This window comes from Notolabrus celidotus, chromosome 7 (genome assembly GCF_009762535.1).
Source record: "Notolabrus celidotus isolate fNotCel1 chromosome 7, fNotCel1.pri, whole genome shotgun sequence".
Classification (NCBI taxonomy): domain Eukaryota; kingdom Metazoa; phylum Chordata; class Actinopteri; order Labriformes; family Labridae; genus Notolabrus; species Notolabrus celidotus.
Window position 1 is genome coordinate 16,529,054 of NC_048278.1, and position 23,279 is coordinate 16,552,332.

Here is a 23,279-nt window from a genome sequence, read left to right on the forward strand (position 1 = left end):
TACTGCATTTATCCATCTATCCATCCATCTTTGCTTTTACCTCGATAAACAGATAACTAACAGACAGACAGACGGATTAAAAAAAGAACGTGTGAATAGTGCAGTGTGAATAATGTGATTGTATTTAGTTGCATGAAACCCCGTACAGATTCGCCAGATATGCCAAATAAACAAGTTAGTAAAACAGAACAATCCCTTTACAGGAAGTCAGGTTGGCTATAACAAAAATGTTATATTGGAGGGATGTATTTTAATGAAAATGGAACTCAATTTATATACATCCCTACACATCAATATCACCATGATACACATAAAAACAATATTGCATTTGAAATATATTAACACAACAATCAAATAAAATAAACAGAAATGTCAGGATAGGGCAGTGAAGTAAGGTATTCATCTGAAACTTAAGTACCTTATTTTATATTATGTCATCATGAAGTGCTATAATTGCATAAAAACTTTTCTGTACAGTGCTACTATTTCAGTCTCAGCCAGGTGATAAAGATATACTCCCTCAACAACACTAGAGATATTCTTTGAAATATCCTAGTTTACAGTATGCACAGTGCTATGAATTAGTTACTTTATAATATTATATACTATAAAGTATTATGTGAATCCAGATGTTTTTAGCACCAATATATCAAATGTACATGTTCTATCTGCACAGGTTAGAAGGTTAAAAAGTGCTGGCCCCATGGTCCATTACAGTGGACAGAGACTTGACTGCAAATATGCAACCATCACTGGAATGTTGAGGTAACCTGTACTTCAACAGAAGTGAAAAGATCAACAGACCCCCCTGCTGGCCAAATTTACCAGTTACAGCAGTGACTTCATAGTAACTCCCTAGGAGTGTTATCACAAGACGCCAAGTTTTTTAAAAAAAAAATGCAAAAAAAAATAATTATGATGTGGCTTTCGTCATTTCAGACAATTCATATTTTCAAACATATTTACACACAGTGAAAGTCCATAGTGTCTAATTGTAGATAGAGCCCTTAGCTCAGTATTCATCCCCAAATAAGACATTACATGGTTCAGTTTGCTCAGAAGAGGGGAAATGTCTTTGTGTTACTCCATGTTATACATGATCTAAGACAAAGTTCCAAAGGTGGAGTTGACATTTTCAGAGATGATTTCTTGGTAGCACCCTGGCTTCTGCAATATATAGTTTTAACAAGCTTGATTGCCGTCTTACCTGAGATCTCATACTGTAGATTCACCTTCTTTGACCAAATTATATTCACAAGCTACTGTGGGTAAGGGTCACTTCTCTACATACTTGGAATGAGAAACTGAAACCCATGGATCGAAACTTGAGCAGTTTGCTTTACGATATAGATGCTTGAACATCATTTATACTGTTGTATGTCTAATCATTCTTTGTTTCTCAAGTTCTTTGGCATGTGCTTGTGTCCATGTTTACAAGCCACTCAGGTCTGGAGTTTTCTGATCGGTCCTTCTACCTAAGTCCTTTTGATTCCAACAGCTCTGCCCCACTGAGGCTACTATCATGGAAACTTGACCACCTCTTTCTGAATTCAGTGCCTGTTTTTCACAGCATATAAATGTCAGTCCAGTGCAGAGATTTTTTTTTTAAAGCCACTCAAACACATGGTCAGCAGTTTCAGGGGAGTGCCCCGCTGAAAGTGACAATGGGTAGGCAGAGGAGAGAGCAGAAGGTGGGGTGCAGGGGATGGATTTGTGCTGAGGCCAGGGATTCTCTTAACTTCCAGTCAGTAGAGCTGTCAGGTTTATAGCACACTGATATGTCACATCTGTAAGGGACAGAGGGAGACGTATTAGAAAAATTACACAGATTCAAGATGTTGTGGGGTTGTGAGTGAATGGTGTACAAATTCAAGTCTTTTCGATTGTTGTTGTTGGTAATGCATGTTCTCAGAGGGGAAGTGGGTTTTGCAGAAGATTCAGGTGAGAAAGAAACTACTGAGATTTCACCACGGAAAAATCAAACCATTGAGATCTTTCACTTGGATGAGAATTTGTACATTTGACTTGTTAGACCTCTGAAAGCATATTCAAAGGAGGTGTTACCACTTGACAGATCAATCTGACTCACCGGAGAAACAAAAAACATGTAAAAGTACAGCTTCTTTAAAGACGCTCAGTAGTGTGTGTGTATGTGTGACTTGTATTGCCATACTTGTGGGGACCCATTGCAGTTTTTAATAATTGTTGCAAGGACATCTGTCATTGTGGGGACATTTTAATCCTTACTACTTCAAGAAACTGTATGATAATTAAAACCTGATTTAGTTAAAGTAAGCTTTAGTTTAATATCATGGGCAGGCTGAAAACTGATTTTCTGACAATAATTTAACCTTGGTTGGCAACAACAGTATTATGTAGCAATGGCAGTGTGACCTGCAGCTTTTCCTGCTAGCAACCAAAGCCCTCTCAATGGTTATTGTCAATACTGCTAACTTCAAACACAAAATAAACAGAAACAAGAAAACCTGATACCAAAATATAGTCTCTCACGTGCAGATTATTTGATCTCTCTTTAAGAGAAAAGGGTAAGGATGAGTTAATAGGGATAAGGTAAGGGTATGAGGCTAGAGCATGCATTATGATGGCCCTCACAAAGAAACAAAAACATTTATGTGTGTGTGTGTTCATTTTCACTGCACACCTGGTGACACTTTGCAGTATTTTTTTCTCGTCCTGGTCCAGACAAACAGCAAAGGTTGTGTCTCCAGTACCACTGATCTGTACTTTGTCCACCTTCACCTCTGTCACACTCAGCTGCTACAGGGAGGGAGGGAGGAAGAGAGGAAAGTCAATGCATTATACATCATGAATAAAAAAGTGAAGATATATTCACACAGAGACAAAGAGGATGTTTTTGTTCTTAGGCTCTAATTTGCTCTCTTAAGCTCTGTCTCTGTGATGGGAAAAGAGACTTCAGATAAAAAGCCATTGTTTACTCCACAGTCTAGTGTGTGACGACTTTCTCAAATCTAAGCTCCAAATCTAGAGATTAAGCTGCAGTGTTGAGGGAAATCTATCACAGCTGAAACACCTACAAGCAAAACAGCACGCGAGTCTTGCTTGTGTTGTGGTTTTTTGTTCCATTTAGCACCTGCTTGAAAACTTTGTTCTCATAGACTTTACGTGAGATTCAGCTGAATTGAAGATGCTATCAAGAATGCATGTAGGTCTCTGTTTTACATTGTAAATGTGTTGCTGAGTTGTTTGAATGAACGTGCCTCTACGACACAGTTTTAACCACAAGTCACTTGAGCTGAGGTTTTTAGTCACGTACAACTCACCTGGTTGTAGCCTTTCTTGCTTTTACCACTCTGTCTTTTCAGGACCTCAGTCATTGTGAGCAGCAGATACTCCATCTTTGAGTCTGGCAGGGATACATTCAATTAATTATGAATAGAAATTACTTAATTATTGTGTGGTGCACATATCAAAAAGGAAAATAAGGAATCCATTAGCATTAGCTGGAGACTCAATCAAGCACTTAACCAAGTATTATGATTGCCAGTGGCAGCAATGTACCTAGCTCCTCAGGATTCTTGCAGGCTTTGGTCAAGTTTACAGAAGTACAGACTTTGGTGTCTTTTTTCCACTGACTTCTCCCACTTATTACCACCTGGATGGGACAGAAAGAAAGAATCAGATTGTTGCTGTTTTGGAAAAATACAACATACAGGCTGAAGAAAAACATGAAAAATAATAGCTTTCTCCTGACTAACAAGGGAATTAAGAACTGGAAGCAATAATTCAAACTGAGGAAATGCATCCACTCAAAGATAAGGACATACAGTATGAATGTCAGCGCTATAGGAGTGCTGTCATGTACCACTGGTATAAAAGGGACTATGATAAAAGTGCATTTGTGAAGATGCGTCTATAACAATGGTTCCTGTTCATTAAATTTTTTTTACATTGACTAAAATAAAATGCAAAACCTTACTCTATTGTACACCACTTCCAACGTTAGTGGCACTGCCTCTCTGTCACCGTCAATGCCAAACCGTTTACTGGCAGCACCTATGTAACAGGAGACACACACAAACACACATATTAGTGATCCATAAAAAGGCTAGTCAACGGTTACACAGTTTAATTCAAACCTCTAATACTGTTTTATTTGACTCCTAACATATAAAATAAAGAACAGATGAAGCAAAGTTCAGCCCTCTTTTGCTTTGAAGATGCTTTACAGACCTCCTCACCGTAAAAGATAATATTTGATGTCAGTGGATGAAGGCAAAGTTATTTGTATAGAAATAATCAGAAGTCAGACATAAGAATTTCCCTGAATTTTGACCTTTCAAAGGAAATAAAAAATCAGAAGTGCAACTCAAGTGGTGATGTGTGAAACTCAAAAAGTAGAAGTAGACTGAATGGTTACATGGAAATAGCAGATGTTCCTCTTCCATAAATTGGTACAGACTCAACCTCTAAAAAACATTGACGATGATGATGATGATGATGATGATGCACTTCATAGCACGGAAAATGCAGAGGGTTTTATTTTTTTGTGGCACCGTTGCTTGGATACGTGTATTTGTGGTGGTGTGTGAGTCATGCTCACCCATGGCCTTGATGGCTCGTGTTCCTGCAGTGTGACCCAACTCCAGGGAGTGGATAAACACCTCAGTCCTCTTCTCTCCGCAAGCTAATGTCAACTGCAACACAATTTATCATTAAGAAATTATTTAATTTTGGATGAAATGAACCACTGTGATGCAGCTTTAAGTATTTGTTGTGTGTGTGTGTGTGTGTTCGTGTCTTACATCAGCTTGGTAGAGCTGGATCAGAGCTGGCCTGGTTGCATAGCGGCAGTAGTACAGGACCAAGTCTGCCAGGATGGGCAACCGCTGTTCATACGAACCATCGTATGATTCTGACTCAGTCTTTGAGGTTTGCTGCGAGGTGATACAAAAATGTCACACTTTATGTAATTGCCTAGAGGAATGATTTATGTAGATGTGGCCTTAATAAGGTATTAGACAATGTTGAAGCTTCTAATACTCCAGGATTTATCTGTTTTTATGACAAAATTCTCGGTATTAGTGGAGAAATATAGTTGAGAGAGTTAAGTTTGATTCCAGCTGTACCTGGCAGACGATGTTGGAAGGCAAATTAAGAAGGCTGAGGGTGTTCCTTTCGTACCAAGGGTCCAACATTCCGAGAAGATTGGCAATGTCATTAGTACTGTCCCCTGTGCCAGAGTGGGAGAGCTCCTGTTCAAGCAAAAGTCACATTATGAGGAATTCTCATGTATATGTGCATGCATGTATTGTAGCCAGCTGGCTCTCTAACTCTGTAATGTGCAAGTTAGTTCCTTGTTAGTTTAGAAAATGAGACTTTGTAAACAAACTTCTGCTTACATTTGACAAGGCTGCTCCCTTTGAGGTTCCAGTTTGGACCAAAGGACTGGGAGACTTCAGACTCCCCAGCCCTGCAGCCAAGTCCCTCCTCACTGGCATAAAGTAGAACCGAAGTTTGAAAGCCCTGCTGAGACGAGGACATTCACTCTCTTTTCTCCTCAGACTGTTGTAAGCCCGAGCCACCTTCCCCACAACATGATCAGCACCGAACACCACCATCCTCAGCGTAGTGTTCTTGATGTCCTCGTTACTACTAAGAATCGGCCTCCTCCGGAAGCAGACATGTCTGAGAGTCTGATTTTGCGACTGTTGCAGAGGCTCAGGACTTCGTAATTTAACCTGCTGGGGTAGAGAGTTTGAGCGTCTATCTGGCACCATTAAAAGGTCCTTTGATTCAGCATTTCCTAAGCTTTTTGCCCGGATCAGCGCCCGGGACGCCTTAGGTTTTATGAAGAGCCGGTAGAGGTGCTGGCTGAGCCGAGCAGAAGCTTTGTAGCCAGACTTTGGCGAACATTTTTCAGAGATTGGAGAATCATCGAAATCATCAAAGAAGTCGCTATCTACTCCTGAAGTGACGGAGAAGAGTGACGGAGCGTAGGACCCTGAGGTTACAGATAAAGTGGAGAACATTGAGTCTTTGGATGTAGTGGACAGGGAGGAGATGGTGGAGAAGGTGGAGGCACGATGAGTAGATAATGAAGGCAATTCTACTCCATGCACTTCATCGTCCTCTTCCTCTCGTAAGCCAATCCCTATCACATCTCCCCCCTCCTCATCACTGCCTATCTCCTCTTCCTCATCAGCGTGCCCATTGGTTGACAAGTCATCTGGGTCATGCTCCAAAAGGGTGTTGAGAACATCTGCAGGAATCAAGATAGACAAATATCAACCAAATGTTAGGATGAAACCATGCTTTAATCCAACAGACAACTGAACATGGTATGAGAGAGTTCTTGAAGACTTTGCCTCTTCTCTGATGAACTCCTTCACAACTGAACTGAAGAGGCAAAACAACCTCCAGAATCAAGGCCAGTTACCTTTCACAAACTTCATATTCTGTGAATTGTGATTGTATGCAGATGATACTCCATTATATTTATAATAAACCTTAAGTACCCCTTAATTTCCGAATTACCAGAAGTTGCCAGCAGTTTAGCCCTGACAAAACTATAGTTGTTGTGCCTGCCTGAAAAACAGTAGAAACAGTCTTAACTGATATAATCTTAATTTGCTAAAAGCAGAAATATCATTCCAGTGATTAAATCAGCGAATCATCCTGTTGAATACCTTACCAAAATTGTCATTTTCCCAGTGAAACATGTGACACTTGGCTGTAGGCAGTGGGAGAGTTTGTAACATTCCTGAAAGATGAAAGCGACCTGATTAGAACAATATGACCAGAAATTGAAATCTCATTATCATCATGTGATCTACAGTGTAAATATATTCAAGTGCATAAAGCCTGTTCTCTTACCATCAGACTTCCTTCCATTGGATGCTGGGATTCTCATCCTATCCCTTAGCTGTTCAAGTCCCTGGATCACATGACTGCGGCCCTTCAGAGGGTCATCCATGGCAGCGGCAGTGTCTAACAGATCACTTACCACAGAGTAGATCCCCCCAAGTTCATCCACAGTTTTTTCCTGGAAAAAGTATTTATGACAAGCTGATTAGTAAAAGATCTCTTATGGTTTGCCCTAAATTCTTCTTCATAAATATTAATTCAACTGAATGCAAAAAGGGTTTAAAGGGGAATTAAATTACCAATATTATCTTTAAACTCTAATGTATCGTTATCACATTGAGAATCCGAACCACCGCCCTGTACACTTACCTGCAGGACTCTGTGGATACTATGGAGAGGATACTTGGTGCCTAGTGTGGACTGGAAGGCGTGTTTGATCAAGGTGATGTAAGTCTCCTTTTCCGAGTGCCGAATGCTACTGAGCTGTTCAGCCACTGAGACAAAGTCCTGGGGCACCTCGCCTGGATTCATCAGTAGCACAGTCCTACAGAAAGCACACAGGTGGTGTCAGAGATAATATGAGGATATGTTTTATGAATTAATATCAGGGAAAGATGCAACAGAGTGCTATAGTGGTGTTGGTGGTGGTGATGGTAGAGAAGGGAGCAGAAAGGGACTTTCCACTACATTAAGTTACAGAGCAACACTTTAGTGAAGTTATGAACCTGAGCAATGTTTTCTTTTTTTCTTCTGTTTTTTAAATGGTGTCAAATCAGATAAACTTACTGAGAACTTCTGATAATGGGAAAATAAGCTATTTTAACCAGAAAGCAAAAGGTGCCAGATTGCAAAAGTAACCCCCTCAGAACTGGACTGAAAATATGTTGTAGATTGTGTACACTTTGAGTAAATGCAGTATCTTATATAGTTGTAAAGACAGTACATTTTCCAATAATGTGGACTTACATGATCTTGGAGCACTGGCTGGGGTTGATCAAACTCTGTTCTTCTCTCACCAGCCTCTGAAAGGAAATCCCTGGGAGGAGAAAAGTCAGATTTTATGTTTTCTGTTGATGATGTTCAACCTCACAAATAGTAAAGAACTCAATGTTCTTTATAAGCCTGAGTACCGCTTTTGGCCATTGAGGGACTGTGCACAAGCAGACAATGTTTCAGTCCCTAAAGGTCACACACAAAGCTGTTTTTTGGTCAGCTTTCATAATACTACTACTACAAGCAGCTCTTTTCTATGAATATAGGTCAGAAGCGGCCATAAGATTAATGAAAGTGTTAAAAACATTGTTAAAAATAAAGTTAGGTATCTGATATGTATGAAAACATGAAGCAACAATTTTCATTCAGTAAGATTTAATGTGTCATTCAGTCTGATGTTGTATTTTAATCATTTCCTTTCTAGCTCCTGTGAATTGGTGTGTAGGTGTTCACAGCTTCTCTTTTTTTGTTTTGCAAATGCTGAAGCTTCATCCTCTTTCAAACAATTTCACGTTCTTAAGAGGAAGTTCAGAGTATAGCCTGGAGCCATCTCATCTTCCTGTCATTGCAGTAAGAGATGTTGGTGTTTTTGTACAGTAGAAGCAGTGTGACACTACAAGCATTTATCTGACCTGTCACCAGGGGGCAGACAATCACAAAGTTTGAAAGACTGAAGTAGAAACAAAGTTGAACTAGGGGGGAACGTTCACATGTACATGTGGCATTGAATTGAATGAACATACAGTATCTATGCTTACCTGGGGCCTTGATCTCTAGCTGCAGGGTAGACAGGAGGTTTCTACACACACTACTGTATGGCTCAGGCCAGGTGATGAAGCAGCGAAACACAGCAATAGCTTCCTCTAGTAGCTCTGTGCCAGGAGGACAGTACGGCGTCTGAAACCAAATAAAAATTTAGTTTCCAGGGTTCTTTTGAGGAGCAGGAAGACCTGTCTTAGGGTCATGTAAAATTACTTTGAAGAGAAATGGCTTCTCTTTTGTTTGGCTTATATCATATACATATTCAAGGGACGCTGTATGTGGTTTGCTTTACAGATATGTGTGTGAAGCTAGTTCAAAGCCCAAATAGCAGAAGTTCAGTGTTGATCAACTTATCAATGATTTTTGCTTTGCATTTGTACATAAATTGTGGTGGGAGTGTCAAAATTATAACAATCTCCAAGAGCCCATTGCAAAGTTAAATTTTTACCAACAGTCAAAAAACATTCTTACTGAATAAAATAGGTAGCAAAGGTAGCAAACCATTGTTATTCAACCACTCTGGTCTATTGAAAATAAGAAGTGTGCCTCACAGCAACTGTTAATACTGGGAGATGATGAAGGTTAGAGGTTTTAATGGACTTCTTAATAGGGACGATACCTGAAGCAGCGTGGAGGAGAACATGATTGCCAGGGGAGCCACCAGCTCATACTGACACTGCTCCTGAGCCTTAACACACATGAATAAAAACAGAGTGATCAGTATAAACATTTAGAGACAACAATACTTTTTCACATCAGTCAAAGAGAGCCAGTACATCACAGGGTTATTAAGTTGGCACCAATCGAAACCAATGTTTAGTCAAGTTGGGCCCTTCACAACTTGGAGAGGCTCTCAACAATACATATGTTTTCCTTTTGACCTTTGTCTCACCTCTTTGGTCTTCCTGATGATTTGTTGTAAGAGGATGAGGAAGTTCTCAGGGTCCCTCTTCACCAACTCCTCAAGGCTCCAGCGGTTCATGGACTGACCTGCTGAGCACATCAGCACTGAAACACAAAACGTGTAGACTCATTTACCTACACAATTAGTTGTGGTAACACAGAGATCAAGTGTTATCACATGTTTTAAACTAAAGTTCAGTGCAATATCTTATTTGGGTGTCTTCAGTTAAAAAGAAAGTAAAATCTATCCCTGCCTAAAGTTTAATGACCAAACCTTTTTTTGTGATCTGGGACTTTAAAAATAGGGAAGTAGGTAGGCAGGAAGGCAAGAGGGTAGGAAAGTGATAGGAAACTAGGTGGGTTGTTGGCTCGTCTAGAAGCGAGAAAGCTAGGCAAGTGTGTGGGAGGACAGATAGGTAGTTAGCTGGCAAGGTAGGGCGGATCAGTAGGTAGGTAGATGAGAAGCAAGCTAGGTAGCTAGGCAAGAAAGTATCTGGGTAGCTTGTTAGTTAGATAACTCTGTAGGCCTAAGTAAGTAGAGAGTTAAGCAGTTAGGTTGGTGGGTAGGAGGATAGGGAGGGAAGGGATCAGAAAGGTAGGTAAGAAGGTAGAAAGGTGAGTAGGTAGGTAGGTAGGTAGGTAGGTAGGGAGAAGACTTGAAGGCTATCTAAACCACCAAGCTATAGAACACACTACAAATAAGCACATATATCACATGAGTCTTGAAAAACTTTTCAAATAGGCAAGGGATAAAAACATCAATATGGGGCACTAATTTTGCACTGCTTTCAAAAAAGAGCAAAGGTACCAATAATGATACTTTACAGTTTCTAATTATTTTGTATTGTGGAAGAGACACTGTAAATAATAATCGTATCCCCAGTCGCACTATTAAAAAGCAACATTTGTCAGACAGTTCGAAAGCACAGGCCAAATAAGTCTGCGTCTATGCAGACGTATTCAGGGAGAGACTATTACTCCACCAATATATAATCTTTGATAATCAATCCATGTTTGTAAGTGTCTGAACTAAAGACACTTGGGTCTGGTATGAAGAAAGGCAGGTTTACAGCGACCCACAGCAAGGCTACCATGCCTGTCAATGCTTTTAGAGTGTGTGTTTTATCACTTTTTGCTCTGTGTCAAACAGGGCTTTTCATAAATTTGGTTTTTCTGTAGCAAGAAAGAAGACTTGACGTATCTTTCCCAAAAAGCAACTTGGAAGTCACAGCTTAGGAATAAACAGAAGGGAGATGTGTTACTTCACCAATATCTGATTTTCTACCATAGACTGAAAAAGTAACACAAGATAAAAACAACAACTGGAAGTTGCTCATAGAGTATCTCAATCCAATCTCAGCTCAATCACACCCAAAAAAGTGAATGTGAATGCTGACTCCTCACAAGCACCTTATTTTCCATTTAAGCCCTCAGTATTAACCACCCCGAGTGCATCTCTGAGGAGCTCAAGTTCCAAGAAAGTAGCACATCAGCAGCTATTCAGGTTATTGAGAAAGGTTTTCCAAGAAATGTTTCAGTAATTACGTCTCTGTTTGTCCAAAACCTCAAAAAAACAGTTTGCTGGGTGTGATTTAAAGGTCAGAGGTGTATTTGCATCATGACACATGAATGCAACAACATTCACATCAATTTTAGCCTTCTAGCCTTTGAGTTTTCATGACATAAGAGTCATATAGGGTTACAAATCCACAAAAAACAAAAAGAAAACTCCACTCAAATATCACAACACAAACATCACGTTTGTACTATAAGTGGGTGTCATGCTGATGCCGATTGGATCATCCCTGCCTGGTAATGCCTCCCTCACACACTGCGGTCTCTGCCACCACTTCCTCCCAGCTGTACATTCACACAGCTTCCTGCAGCACCCAATAACACGTCCTCTAATGATCTCACAGCAATAGCGTTACCAACAAAAAGCTCAACATGCCTATAAGCACATGTATTCTGTATACTGACTGCTGAGTGTCTGACCTTGTTTGGAGAGGGTGAGAACAAATGACAGATACAGGCAACACTGTAAACAACACATACCACATCCAAATATATGAACTGGGGTTTTTATTACTGAGAAGATGTGCTGCTTTTCCCTAGAAGCTGAAGAAAACAGGTTTGACCACACAGAACAGCCACAAGACTTTGAGAAAGTCATCCTTTGGTCAAAGCAGAGAACTTGAGAAAAAACACCAACTATGCAGCAACATGGGACAAGTGGATTTTTACAACATAATTTAAACATGTTAAAAGCCTGGTGCAAAAGATGGTTTTGGTCCCAATATTCCATTTCTTTATTAGTAATGACTGCATGAGGGGTCAAGTTTTTGAAAACTCTTCTATTTGATAATACTAAGACCAAGAATTATGCATAATTAGGCTTAACCAAGGGTGTGTCTGATTTGACTGACAAGTAGGCATGTTGTAGCTCCTTGCCAGGCAGCCTTCAACTGCTGGTTTCTAGATTAGTCAAAAGTAAGATGGTGGAAGCATAAGTATTTTCAATGTGGCGACTGCCATCTTTTGCCTCCATTTGTCTCTTCAGAAACCAGAGCTGGGCACACCCATTAGTCTGTAACACCATTAATCAGTTAATCATTAATTATCAGTGTTACTTTTTTAATTAATTTTTAAAATGATCGTTAATCTGAAAAACGGTGATTAAAACCCTTCACCTATGTGAAATTCTGGTTTCTTTGACATCTAAGACAGAGATCCAAGATGGAGATTCAGTGGCTATTCCGATAAGTGGCCTGCTGGTTTTCTGATAAAAAAGTATCACATCTCACTATATTTTAACAACCTAATATGTTGCTCATTGTGAATCTTTCCCGCTGAAAATGTAAGCAAAGGCTCTATCTGCAGATTGCTGTAAATCTCCTTGTTTCCACGCCAACAGGCATTCAAATTTACGGCCTAAAAGTAATCAATCCTCCTCCCTCTGGTCTTTCTTTCTTTTGTTGATCATACAAAAGTCTCAGTAATAAAAAAAAATGTTATAAGAGCTTCAAAGAGATGCTTTCTTACTGCAAAAGGTAAAACAAATATTTTATACTTAAAGCTTCTTTAAAGAACTTTCAGCTTGTGTTGATTTTAGCAACCTTATGGACAAAGCAGTACCCCTTACATCTTTGCTGATTTTATCCTGTACATGTGTAAGTCATGTTTTCTAACAAAAATGGCATCCTGGCTTCTATTGATAATCAAAGGTGTCACTCACTTTGAATATACCTGGTTCAAAATGTCAAAACAAGGCAGTTTCTTCAGTGTGGTCTAATTTAATTCATCTGACACATACCAATCTTGTTCTTGATGGTAAGTAAGTCATAAAAAGGCACTTTTAATTTCAGTGTATTTCATAACCCGTGAAAAAACTCCTCACAGGAGCTTTAAAAATGTAGCTGTAGTTTTCAAACAGGTGTTTTAAGCATCTCTAATACAAGCCTGTTTCAGATCTCAAATTTTGAACTTAAAAAAAGCACATCAGACCTCTTACAGTAAGTTTATCATCCTCAATGTAGAAGTGCAAAAATACTTGTTAGTTCCTTCATGTTTCTCTGCTTCACGCATAAATAAAAATCTACTTAGTACAATTCTCAGCTGCTGTCATTATCACTCCCAAAGCTCTTTGATTCTTACCGTTCCAGTGATGTGCAGCTGTGGGACTGTGTCTCAGCCCGTCCAGACACCTGTCCAGAGCGTGCTTGATCCTGTCCTCTGTGCACGATGTGTGCTGCATCTTCACCACTCACGATCTGAGTAGGGACGAGAGACAGAGTGGATACTACATATCAAAACATATCAGATAACAGTGATCCCACTTATTCCCTGGAATCTTTTTTATGCTTACATAATATTCACATGCACACACAAACATGTTCCTGTCTTTTATTGAACATGTGTTATCATTTCTGTTTTGCATGAAGGCCAATCATCCGCTACGTATGAAAAATAGTCAGAGAAGATACACAAACCATAAAGGGACTTTTAAAGGGACAAGAAACACACAGGGTGTTGCGCGTATTCCTGTTTTGTTGCCATGGTGGCTGAAATGTTAAATGCAGGGCAACATTTGTGGTTGGTTCTGCGCGAAGTTTCCGCCTGTTAAAAATAAGCTTTTCTTTGCCATTGTAACTTGCTTAATGCTGCAAAGTGTTCTACATATGGTGGATTCAGATGAGATACGACAGAGTCCTGCTTGTAAGATGGGACTGGATCCTATGTCTGTGTTGATGTTGGGTCTTCGTTCATATTATCACATAGAATTTAGTCTAGACCTGCTCTGTTTGTTGCTCTAAGTGTCTTGAGATACAATTTGTTCTGATTGGGTGCTACAAAGATTGGTTAATTGATTGAAACCTGTACTGCATCAAAAATTAAAGTTTATGAAAGCTCTTGAGAATGCTGAGAAGAGCCAAATCAGCTTAAATATTCAAAGTTACACGTTAAAGTTGAAATCATACAAAATCAAACAACCTATAGCTTTATGTCAGTTATGTCTCTACAGATGCTTCCAAAAACAGAAAACATTTAAAGTGGGTTCAAGTGAAGATTTTATAACATTTAAACATTATCAGCAACATCAAAGGCAACCAAGATAAGCCAACAGTTTTCACACTATGCATTTATGATAGGGTGTAAGGAAAACAGCCCTGTGATTTCAGATTGATATCAGTACAACACATCACCTCTGACTCAGGGTACACGCTGAACTTCTTTCACTCTTAGTTTATTAGTACATTTGGCTGTTTTTCTTGCAGCATGTGAGGATAACCCAGGTGTGGTGAGATGTTTCAGTTCTGTTATTAACAAGTCTCATCAGAGACAGCATGCATAACAAAATACAGGGGATGTCCCGTCACTGACTGAAAAGAGTTGAGTGATAGATTTATAAATCCTTTTAGAGGTGATAAACAACATTTAAAGTGACAGGTGCCCAGTGACACACTTTGAAAGTAGACATCAAAAACCAAAAGCCATATTGCAGGTAAACACCTCTTCAGTGGTAACTACAGCATTGCAAGACTTTTAAATTCCCCTTTCATAGATGTTTTCGTGGAGACACTGCTTCATACAGATACAATCACAAATTGACCTCACAGTGTGTTCCTGCTCTGTCTCTCTGATCAGGGGAAACCCTATCCTGTCAAGATCTTTGAGGTTGAAAAGGCACTCCACTATAATTATCACCATTCAACCATTTCAATTTTAAATCTACAGATTAAAGTATCTAAATATTCAGTGAGACTTTGATTTCTTACAAACTCCTGTTAAGAAGTACAGTGACCAAGGTTGACACTAAATGACTACAACTAAGAAAAACATCAACAATAATAACCAAATTCCTAACAAAGCATTTTTAAAACACTTCATTCGTTTTTCTCAAAAATTATATTTACCAAGTAGTTTGATTTGCAACCTTTTAATGTATTTCATCTTTTTTCAAGAGGAATTTAAAAGAAACATGAAACATTCAATAAAGTCCTAGAATGTCTTATCCGTGACGTCACCCATCTGTTTCTGAAGCACTGTTTTGAGGCCAATCGTCAGCGGCAGCCATATTGCTGGTGTCGAGCGATTGTGATGTAAAAAGGCGGGCTTTGAGCCTCCTAGCCAACAGCTACAGTGTTCCCGCCTTTCAATCAAATCAGCTGTGCCTCCCATTGGAAGACTCGTAATCTCAATATCTTCAAAATTGCAGTGTTAGAAAAAAATTCACCCCCCGTACAGTGTGTATGGATCGAGACATGAGCTATTCAGACTACACTTGTCTTTTGTACCAGGCTGTAAACATGTTTATTTCTGCTGTAAAGATCAGCTTTTTTGAATTGTTGTGTATGTGGTGTCCGGTACTTCCACGGCCACCCTCAAGCGGATCCTCGATGAACTGCAGTTTTTAACACTTCCGCATTGGACTCATTTTTTTAGACCAGACATTGACGATTGTTTCTACATAGTGAGCTGTAAACGTTTAAAAACGATGATAGAAAAAATACACTTTTTGCTTTTTCTGTCTTGAACATGGTGGTTTGGAGTTTTAGAAATTAGCTAGTCTAAAAACACATCTGAATGGGATATATATCAGATATATTGAGAGAGTAGACATTAAATGTAGACATGGACATGAATGTTGAAATTCCCAAATGACATGTATCTGAAAAAAAAAATGTCATAAATACAGTTATGAAACCATGTATGTTTCTATTTTGGACAAATACCCCAAAAAGACAGGAAACTGGAATTCATTGAAATGTTGCTACTAAAAATATTTTTAAAGCTTCTCTTACCTCATCCTAGACTTTTTTTTCAGGGGGAAAAGTACGTCTATTAGTAGACTGTCAAACACAGAACAAATAGTGCACTTCCCCTAAGTAAAGATGGTACAGCCTTTTATAAATCTGCTGTTTTAGACCCTGAGCTCTTGACATGTGTAGCCATATTCTGAACATCATAATTGCACTAAATATCAATCCAGCTACTGTCAACATATTTCATGAGCTTTTGTGTTTTTGAAAAACAGTAAATTAATTGTCAGTAGAGGAACAGAAACAGGCAATGACATCAATAACTGTGTCCTGTCTGATCACATCTTCTCAAAAATTCCCCAGTGACAGTGACAAATTTCACATATGACATGAAAGCTAGAAATAACTGAAAATGTCAGATAGGCAGTTAATAAATGACTCACTAGCACTCACTCACTCACATACAAACCCTACCTGACAAACACATGGTATACACAAGATTGACTCTCTGAAATGTGCTTATTTACCTAGTTCTGGGGGTTACATCATAGGATACTGATCCCATATCTGTCACTTGTGCAGCCACAACCAGCGGACTTAGCTTAATTTGAGATATAAACTAAAGACAGGAAGGTAGAGGCCTACAATAAGACTTCCAGCACATAGCTTTCCCACTATCTTGTTTGTATGTAGACTTTCCTTCGGAATCAGAAAGTACCAGGCAACGAATGTGCCTCATTCTGCACACAGTGCAAGTTTTCAATCGTCTACAATGGACACACCAACATTCAAAGCCATATTAAAATGAGCAAACCCAAATAGTTAGTAAAGGCTGGAAGTAGCCCTGTTGCTACTTACGTACTTTGGTGAGGCAAATTTCGTTGACAGCCAATATAAATTGACTGCTCAGAGGGGGCATTGTGACTTTTGGAAAAATCCAAATTGTAACATGAGCTCACACATGTGGGTTTGCGGTACAATTAAAGTGTTCCTCATCAGGAGGTTTGAAAATATGGTCACCCTAATGTAGCCTACACATACAGGTTTCAACACAAGCCCCTGACCCACTAACAGCTGTGAAGAGGTGAAACAGGAAGTCCATGGAACCTCGAGGTGACGAGTCCAGAGGGATTAGTTCAATTGCCCCCCACCATTCACACCCTTTTCCTTTCTTTACCCTGAAGGAACAATACCTGCAGGTACATACGCAAACGTGTCAAAGTAGCCCCTTTTTTTTCTCAGCAGTCCCTCTTCCCAAGAGACATATTGTGTCTAAGAAGTGTCCCGAGTCTCCCAGAGCGGAGGGGGATACTGCTGAGCATGCTGAACCCTTGAGCTGAGGACTCCGGTCATTGTGAGGGTCGGACAGAGCTGGAGGAGAGCCCGGTGAGAGTGGAAGGAACTATTATGTCAGAGCCGTGATGGCCACTGCATCCAGGATGAGGCTCAATGGAGAAGTGCAGGGGTAATAAATGAAATCAAGACTTTAAAAGGTTGCAACCATGCAGTAAAAGTGAGTTTATTAACACCAAACAGCAGCAATGATGAAATTAGGTTACTGTTCTGTTTTTCAAGAACAACAGCATCAATGTAGAGCTGGGTGTCTTAGAATTACAGTCTGGGTGAGTTAACAATCCAAATGTTTTATCAACGTGCATCAAATATGGTAAAAATTTCCAGAGCTACAGTAATTCAAAAAAACAAAATACTTGGATTTTTCAAGTAATATCCCAACTCCAGAGTGTCAACATACTTGTTTCCGTAGAGTTTGCAAGTTGTGTTGCAAATGCATGAGTGTGTGGTGTTTCCTAAGAGGATGTATGAAGCACATCCCTACGAGTCAACAAGGTCACTTCCACTTTTTCGTGGGTTACAGCTCATAACAGGCAGACAATAACAAGTGGCGTGGTGGAAGAAGAAACTAGCTCCAAAAGTAAATCACACATCCAAGGAGATTGATTTATCAGATTATTAAAAGAAAAAAATAACAGACAAGATTTCTTAAAAAAATCTTGATGATGTTACAACCATCAAAGTCTCCTTTACAGGGAGATGACCATGTCAAAACACTAAAAGCTATATTAACAGATAAACTGACAGCTCTTCTGATAACAATAGGATGATATGAGGAAAAATAACATCTGTTATGTAACACTAAAAGGACAATAGCTCTGTCAGCTGATGTCAAAAAACAGAAGAACTAGTGATCATGAAAACGACAACAAAAACAATGTGATAACTAAATCCTCAGACATTCATTGTATAACAGTGTTTTCAATGGTTGGCAGTTCATCCTTGATGCATTTTGAACAGCTGAACAGAGAAGAAATAAACTCCCCATGAGCCATGATTTTGCCACAAAAAGAACTGTTTTCATTGTTGCAATATCTTCCAGTTTCCACAAATTTGAGGTTTTTTTTTACTAGATGGCACATTGTAAGTATTTCTCTTCCCTCATTTTCTTCTTTGTATCAGCATCTCTCTATGTCTCCCAAGCAGATCTCAGACAAAGCGAACAGTGCCAGCACTGCACCTCCACCTGTGTCTCTTTCTCATGCTGTCCTCCTCTTCCTCTCCTTCCACCATCCTCACGGGCTACTTCCCATCTCTCCCACTGATCCCATTACCAACTGCTTCCTAAAAGGAAGAAGGCCTCCCTGCACAGCTGAGGAAGCAGGTGCCTCCCTATTGTTGCTGTGTGATCAGTCCTGCAGATACACTCCCACAGACCAGAGACCACAAAAGCTGGCGTGTAAGTTTCTGTGTTTCTGTGTGTATACAGTGTACGTGTCTGTCATATTTACAGACCCCTTATGATTAATAGAGTCTGATATTCACATCCAGTCTTTCTCTGTTGGCCCACAGAGCTGCAATCCCCTCTCCACACCCTCTTTTCTCCACTGACCTACTGGATGTGAATGGGTCTCTTATGGCTTTAGGAAACAACAGCGGTCCAACTCCAAAGCTGGTCTGTTACTAAGTGCTTCCTTTTAGTTCAAACAACTGTTACCGGTGAGAATCCACCTAGCTATAGTAAAAAAAAAAAAGGTCCAGTTTGTGAAACCCGACAGCAGGCGGCTGCTGATTGAAAGATTATTTGTCATTGTCTGCCATTAACATAAATTATTTTCAAAGATACGTTTTAAATCTTAGAGACTGAGTTCACACAATTACCTGTGTATTCATGATTTTATGTCATTTAAAAAAAAAAATTCCTTGTTCATATTTGACATAAGGTGTGAGATTGTTTTTGTCAAGGATCAACTTTAAGGCTTGAAGTTTCTGCCACCAATTTTGTGAAATATTCCTTGATCTAATGAGGATTGGAGATGAATCTTTGCATTTTTTTATGGCAACATCTTTCGGCAAATAAACTAGCTCATTAAAACTCAAGTAAAACTGCAGAATGTGAAACTCTATAGTCATGACTGGAATGAGAAAACTGGCTTTAAAATCAAATGAGATGCAAAAATCTAACACTGGTACATCTAACTCCTGCAGTGTTTATAATTGTTTGTCACGTAGACAACAGAGCCCCTTCGTATAAACTTTGGTATATACTTCCTCAATATAAACTGATAAACAGGTGCTGAAATTAGCCATCATGCAAATATGTGGTGCTGTATAATATTAGCTTGACTCTACTCCACAAACAGGACTGAGTGAGTCCTTGTCTGCTAAGCTACCCAATAAGAAGTGTTGTGTTTTATTATGAATTAATAAGGATGCACGTTAAGTGTGATTTGAGCCTTCAACCGCTGAATACTTCTTTGTAACAGGTGGGTTGAGCATATGCACAGGTGCATATACGCACTCACAGACGGGGCTGTTGACCACAAAGTGTGTGATGTAGAGATGAAATAGAAGATTCTCGTGATGCCAGAGGCAAAAGGAGACAAACAGGAAGCACTGTTGTGAATAACACAAAGCTCTGCACTGGGATATTGCAATGAAACTCTGCAAAATGTGAAGAAAAAAAACACCACATTGTGACAGCCCTCGCTCTTCACTTCTGATGTGTGGTAAACAACAAAGGGTGTCAATATCTGCCACCTCCAATCAACGTCATTAATCTGTGTTCCTTTTTTGGCATGCCTGAAAAATTACGAGCTGTGGCAGTTTTTATTTCCAAACAGGAGGAGTTATATGTGCTCAAAGGGGATTGTGTAATTGAAGAATTTCTAAGAACAGTTGACCCCTTCCTTTGGGTTGTGCAGAAACAGTCTGTCATCATTTGAACTGCTTGAGAGAATATTTATTCACAGTCTTGATTTGATCTGTGATCTGTTTCAAAATACAGTTCACTGTCAGTGGTTTGTTATCTTAGGTGATCCATCTAGCCTGAGTTACTGTCAGCATTGTTGCAGAGCAGCTTCATACAGTGGCTGACAGGTGGTTGGTTTATGGAGGATGTTGAGTTCAGGCGTTGGCTCAGTTGTGATTCTACAGGGTGGAGTTATTAAAGACCACTGAGTGACTATGTGTGTCAGATTGAACTTGTGAAATAATGACAGTTCACAGGAATACTTTTTTGCATCCTGCATTGTCACTTTGCAGTTTTTGTATCAGTTCATGATTTGCCTTTGTATGAAGTTGAATTTTAACTGCATAACAGACCACAGCTACTAGAGTGTACCCTGTAATATGAACTGACATGACTTTATCATCTAGTGTAGGATGCTAACACAGATGTCTGACCACAACAGCTTACATGTGTTTCCATTTACAGACACAAATACAGCCACAGACGTTCAAAGCCAGATAACGTCCAGGCGCTTAGCACGTGGTTCTGCCTCGCTACTTCCTCAGCGTTTATTAAAAGCATGAATCATACCGAGCATCTTAAAAGCAGAAGTCCTCAAAATGGTCTCACACTGAGGGTCTGTTAGATCACAGAGGAAGGCTGTTAACATGACATGATCTGCTTTTCCCATCAGTGTGAATGACACTGCCCATAAGCTCCTCTCACTGACAGAAAACAAGCCATGTGAGGGTTTTCTTATTCTGGTATTATAAGGCACGTTAAAATGAGTTGAAACAAGATGACTTTGACAAAATAAGCAAGTCTGACATGAGATGAAACTATTTATTATTATCAAAAATCACTGTATCTTTGGATATTTAGATTTGTGCATTTTTAGATGCTAATATGTGGAGTGGAGTCATTGTACTATATGATCACCATCAATCATTATCAGTATTAACAGCACGCTAGACTGTACTTTGTGAAATTATATTTTAAGAGATATGATATTGATCCATCCAAGCCCCAAGAGCTGGAAGAAGATGCCCTTCAAAATAAAATACACAAATTAATGTTACTGTTATCTTACCTGCAGTTTACTGTCCGACATCCATCACTTGTGTTTGTCCTTAAGAATCCAAGGTCCAAAAAATGCGTCTAAGACTCAACACCTCTGCCATTCATTCACCATGCACAACATGGTTAAACACACAAACCCACATCCTGGGCACCAGGTAGCAGCGTAGTGAGACGAGAGAAACCCAGCCGCTGGTATCCTGTTGTATCGTTCTACTGCGCTCGCAGACCTCTGCACTTGACACACAACACACTGCGACTCACAAACAGAGCAAACAGGAAGTATCTGACAGGGGTGCATGTGAGCACAATGAAAGAGCCTGCTGATGTGTGAAGGTGGGTGGTGTCGTTGTGTGTGCGCGCGTGTATTTCTACATGTGTGTCTCTAAGGTTGCTTGTGGATTTTGAGGGGATGTTGGCCCCAGGAGAGGAAGTGATCTGTTTGACGTGTTTGTTTTCATGCTATTTTCATGCTTGGGAGCTGAGTGTCTTTGTTTGGGTCTTGTGGCTTTGTTCATTATTTTCAAGAGCAAGGCAATTATTTGTTGCACTGTACTTAATTGTCTAAATACAATGAACACAAAAGTGTATGTGTGTGTGTAACATCAATCTTACACAATAATGTTTTTCTGGATTTATCAAATATTAACTACCATAGCCTAAGTATTCCTGGTGTTTCTATTTCAACAACTGTCAGACAAGAAAACACTAACATGACTTCCTCCTCCTGCTTTGAATGTCATTTACATTTTATTTACATTTTATGTATTAATACTCGTTACAGTGAATTCTCCTTATCTTAAGGGATTGGGCCATGTTTTAAGTTAAACAATGTTTTTGACATCCCATTAGCTAACATTAGAACACAGCTAACATCAGCATTCAGCCACATCCTGGTTAATGTTTTCCCTCAGAAATCACAGATACATAGATATACATATCAGAGATTATTTCATGTTGTTGTGTGATGTTTACAAGGAAATAAAACTATAAGTGGTAAGTTGTATCTCTCTTTATTTGTGGTTCACCCTGTCTCTGTAGGTTTCAGCTACGTTTTATGTTCATCACAACTTCGAGGTCCAACAAAGTCTATGTCAAACTAAATGTGGTGTTGTAATACTACCAAATTGGGTCTTTTAGTGTGAATGACAGTTTTTTCCATGAGGCAGGGCATTATGAACAAACGAAAAATGTAAAGCCTCCATAGCATAAAATTAAAGACATCAATCTAACAGAATCTTTGTATGTATTCATCAAATTGTACAGCTAAGAATAAAGCTGTCTTTTTGTATTTAAAGCCTAAATATTCCAAGTGTTTCTCTTTCAACGATGCTGTCTGGAAGCAGGGAAACAAATGTAACTTCCCTGTCCTACTTTGAATATCATTAACATTTCAAATATTAATATTTGGAACAGAGAATTCCCCTTCTCATAAAGGGCAGAGGATGTGGTGACAAACCAACAAAACAGTAGCAGTAAGCAACAAAAGTATCCATGTAGCTCTCCACAATTTCTAAGTGAAGGATACAATTAACATCTGAATGGAATTAAATTGCAATGCACCTTTATCATAATGAATACTGTGCTTCAAATATAAAACACAGCTACAACTAGCTGGCAGCTGCAATAGACAAAATCGTATGTTTCTGTTTTTAATGTTAGAAGATTCTACTTTATATAGCTCTAGTCAGTGTGACAATAGTTCCTGCTTACAGCTGAATTCTTGTAAATCCACAGAAACTTCATGTGGTGACAATAATTTGTATTTGGATTATTCATGTTACCATCTAATTTTAGATGCATTTGTTCGTTAGTAACTAACAGAACTGAGTGGGCTTGCATTGTGAGTTTGAACATGAACAAAAGCCCAACCAATTACAGTTAATGCGGCTCAGTATTTTATTTCAATGAAAGCTTAAAGGAGTTGATGAAAAATTCAATGAAAATGATAAATTACAGCTTTACCTTAAAAAAAGATATTTTCTAAATAAAATATCTCTAAATCCCTCTTCCTCAATGACATTGAGGATATTTTTAGTGGATTGTTCTTTATGTGATACTGATATGTTGGTCCATGTTTACTTAGTCCAACTCCGGACACACCTCTCATGCTGAATGGCACTTTAATGTGCTTACTTTTTGTATAACTATTATGCTCTTGTGGTTTATTGTTGTTTTCATTGTCATGCTATCAT

The 23,279-nt window shown here is 39.1% G+C and overlaps 1 protein-coding gene across 2 annotated transcripts; it reads right to left on the reverse strand.

Annotated features, from left to right (window-relative positions):
* Positions 1-99: 99 nt before the first annotated feature.
* pik3r5 (phosphoinositide-3-kinase, regulatory subunit 5) lies at positions 100-21,372 on the reverse strand. 2 transcript variants are annotated; one of them, XM_034686911.1, is made up of 18 exons: positions 21,098-21,372; positions 13,159-13,274; positions 9,494-9,609; positions 9,221-9,289; positions 8,598-8,736; positions 7,813-7,882; positions 7,216-7,390; positions 6,856-7,024; positions 6,674-6,742; positions 5,382-6,241; positions 5,109-5,234; positions 4,785-4,916; positions 4,583-4,676; positions 3,959-4,035; positions 3,541-3,634; positions 3,303-3,385; positions 2,663-2,778; positions 100-1,787 (listed from the first exon to the last, which is right to left on the reverse strand). In XM_034686911.1, exons 2-18 carry the CDS (start codon positions 13,256-13,258, stop codon positions 1,637-1,639), a joined length of 2,640 nt encoding a protein of 879 aa, XP_034542802.1. In that variant the 5' UTR covers positions 13,259-13,274; positions 21,098-21,372; the 3' UTR covers positions 100-1,636. The 2 variants fall into 2 exon arrangements, with proteins under 2 accessions (XP_034542802.1, XP_034542803.1); XM_034686912.1 differs by having other exon boundaries at positions 2,663-2,775; positions 21,098-21,338.
* Between the last annotated feature and the right edge of the window lie 1,907 nt (positions 21,373-23,279).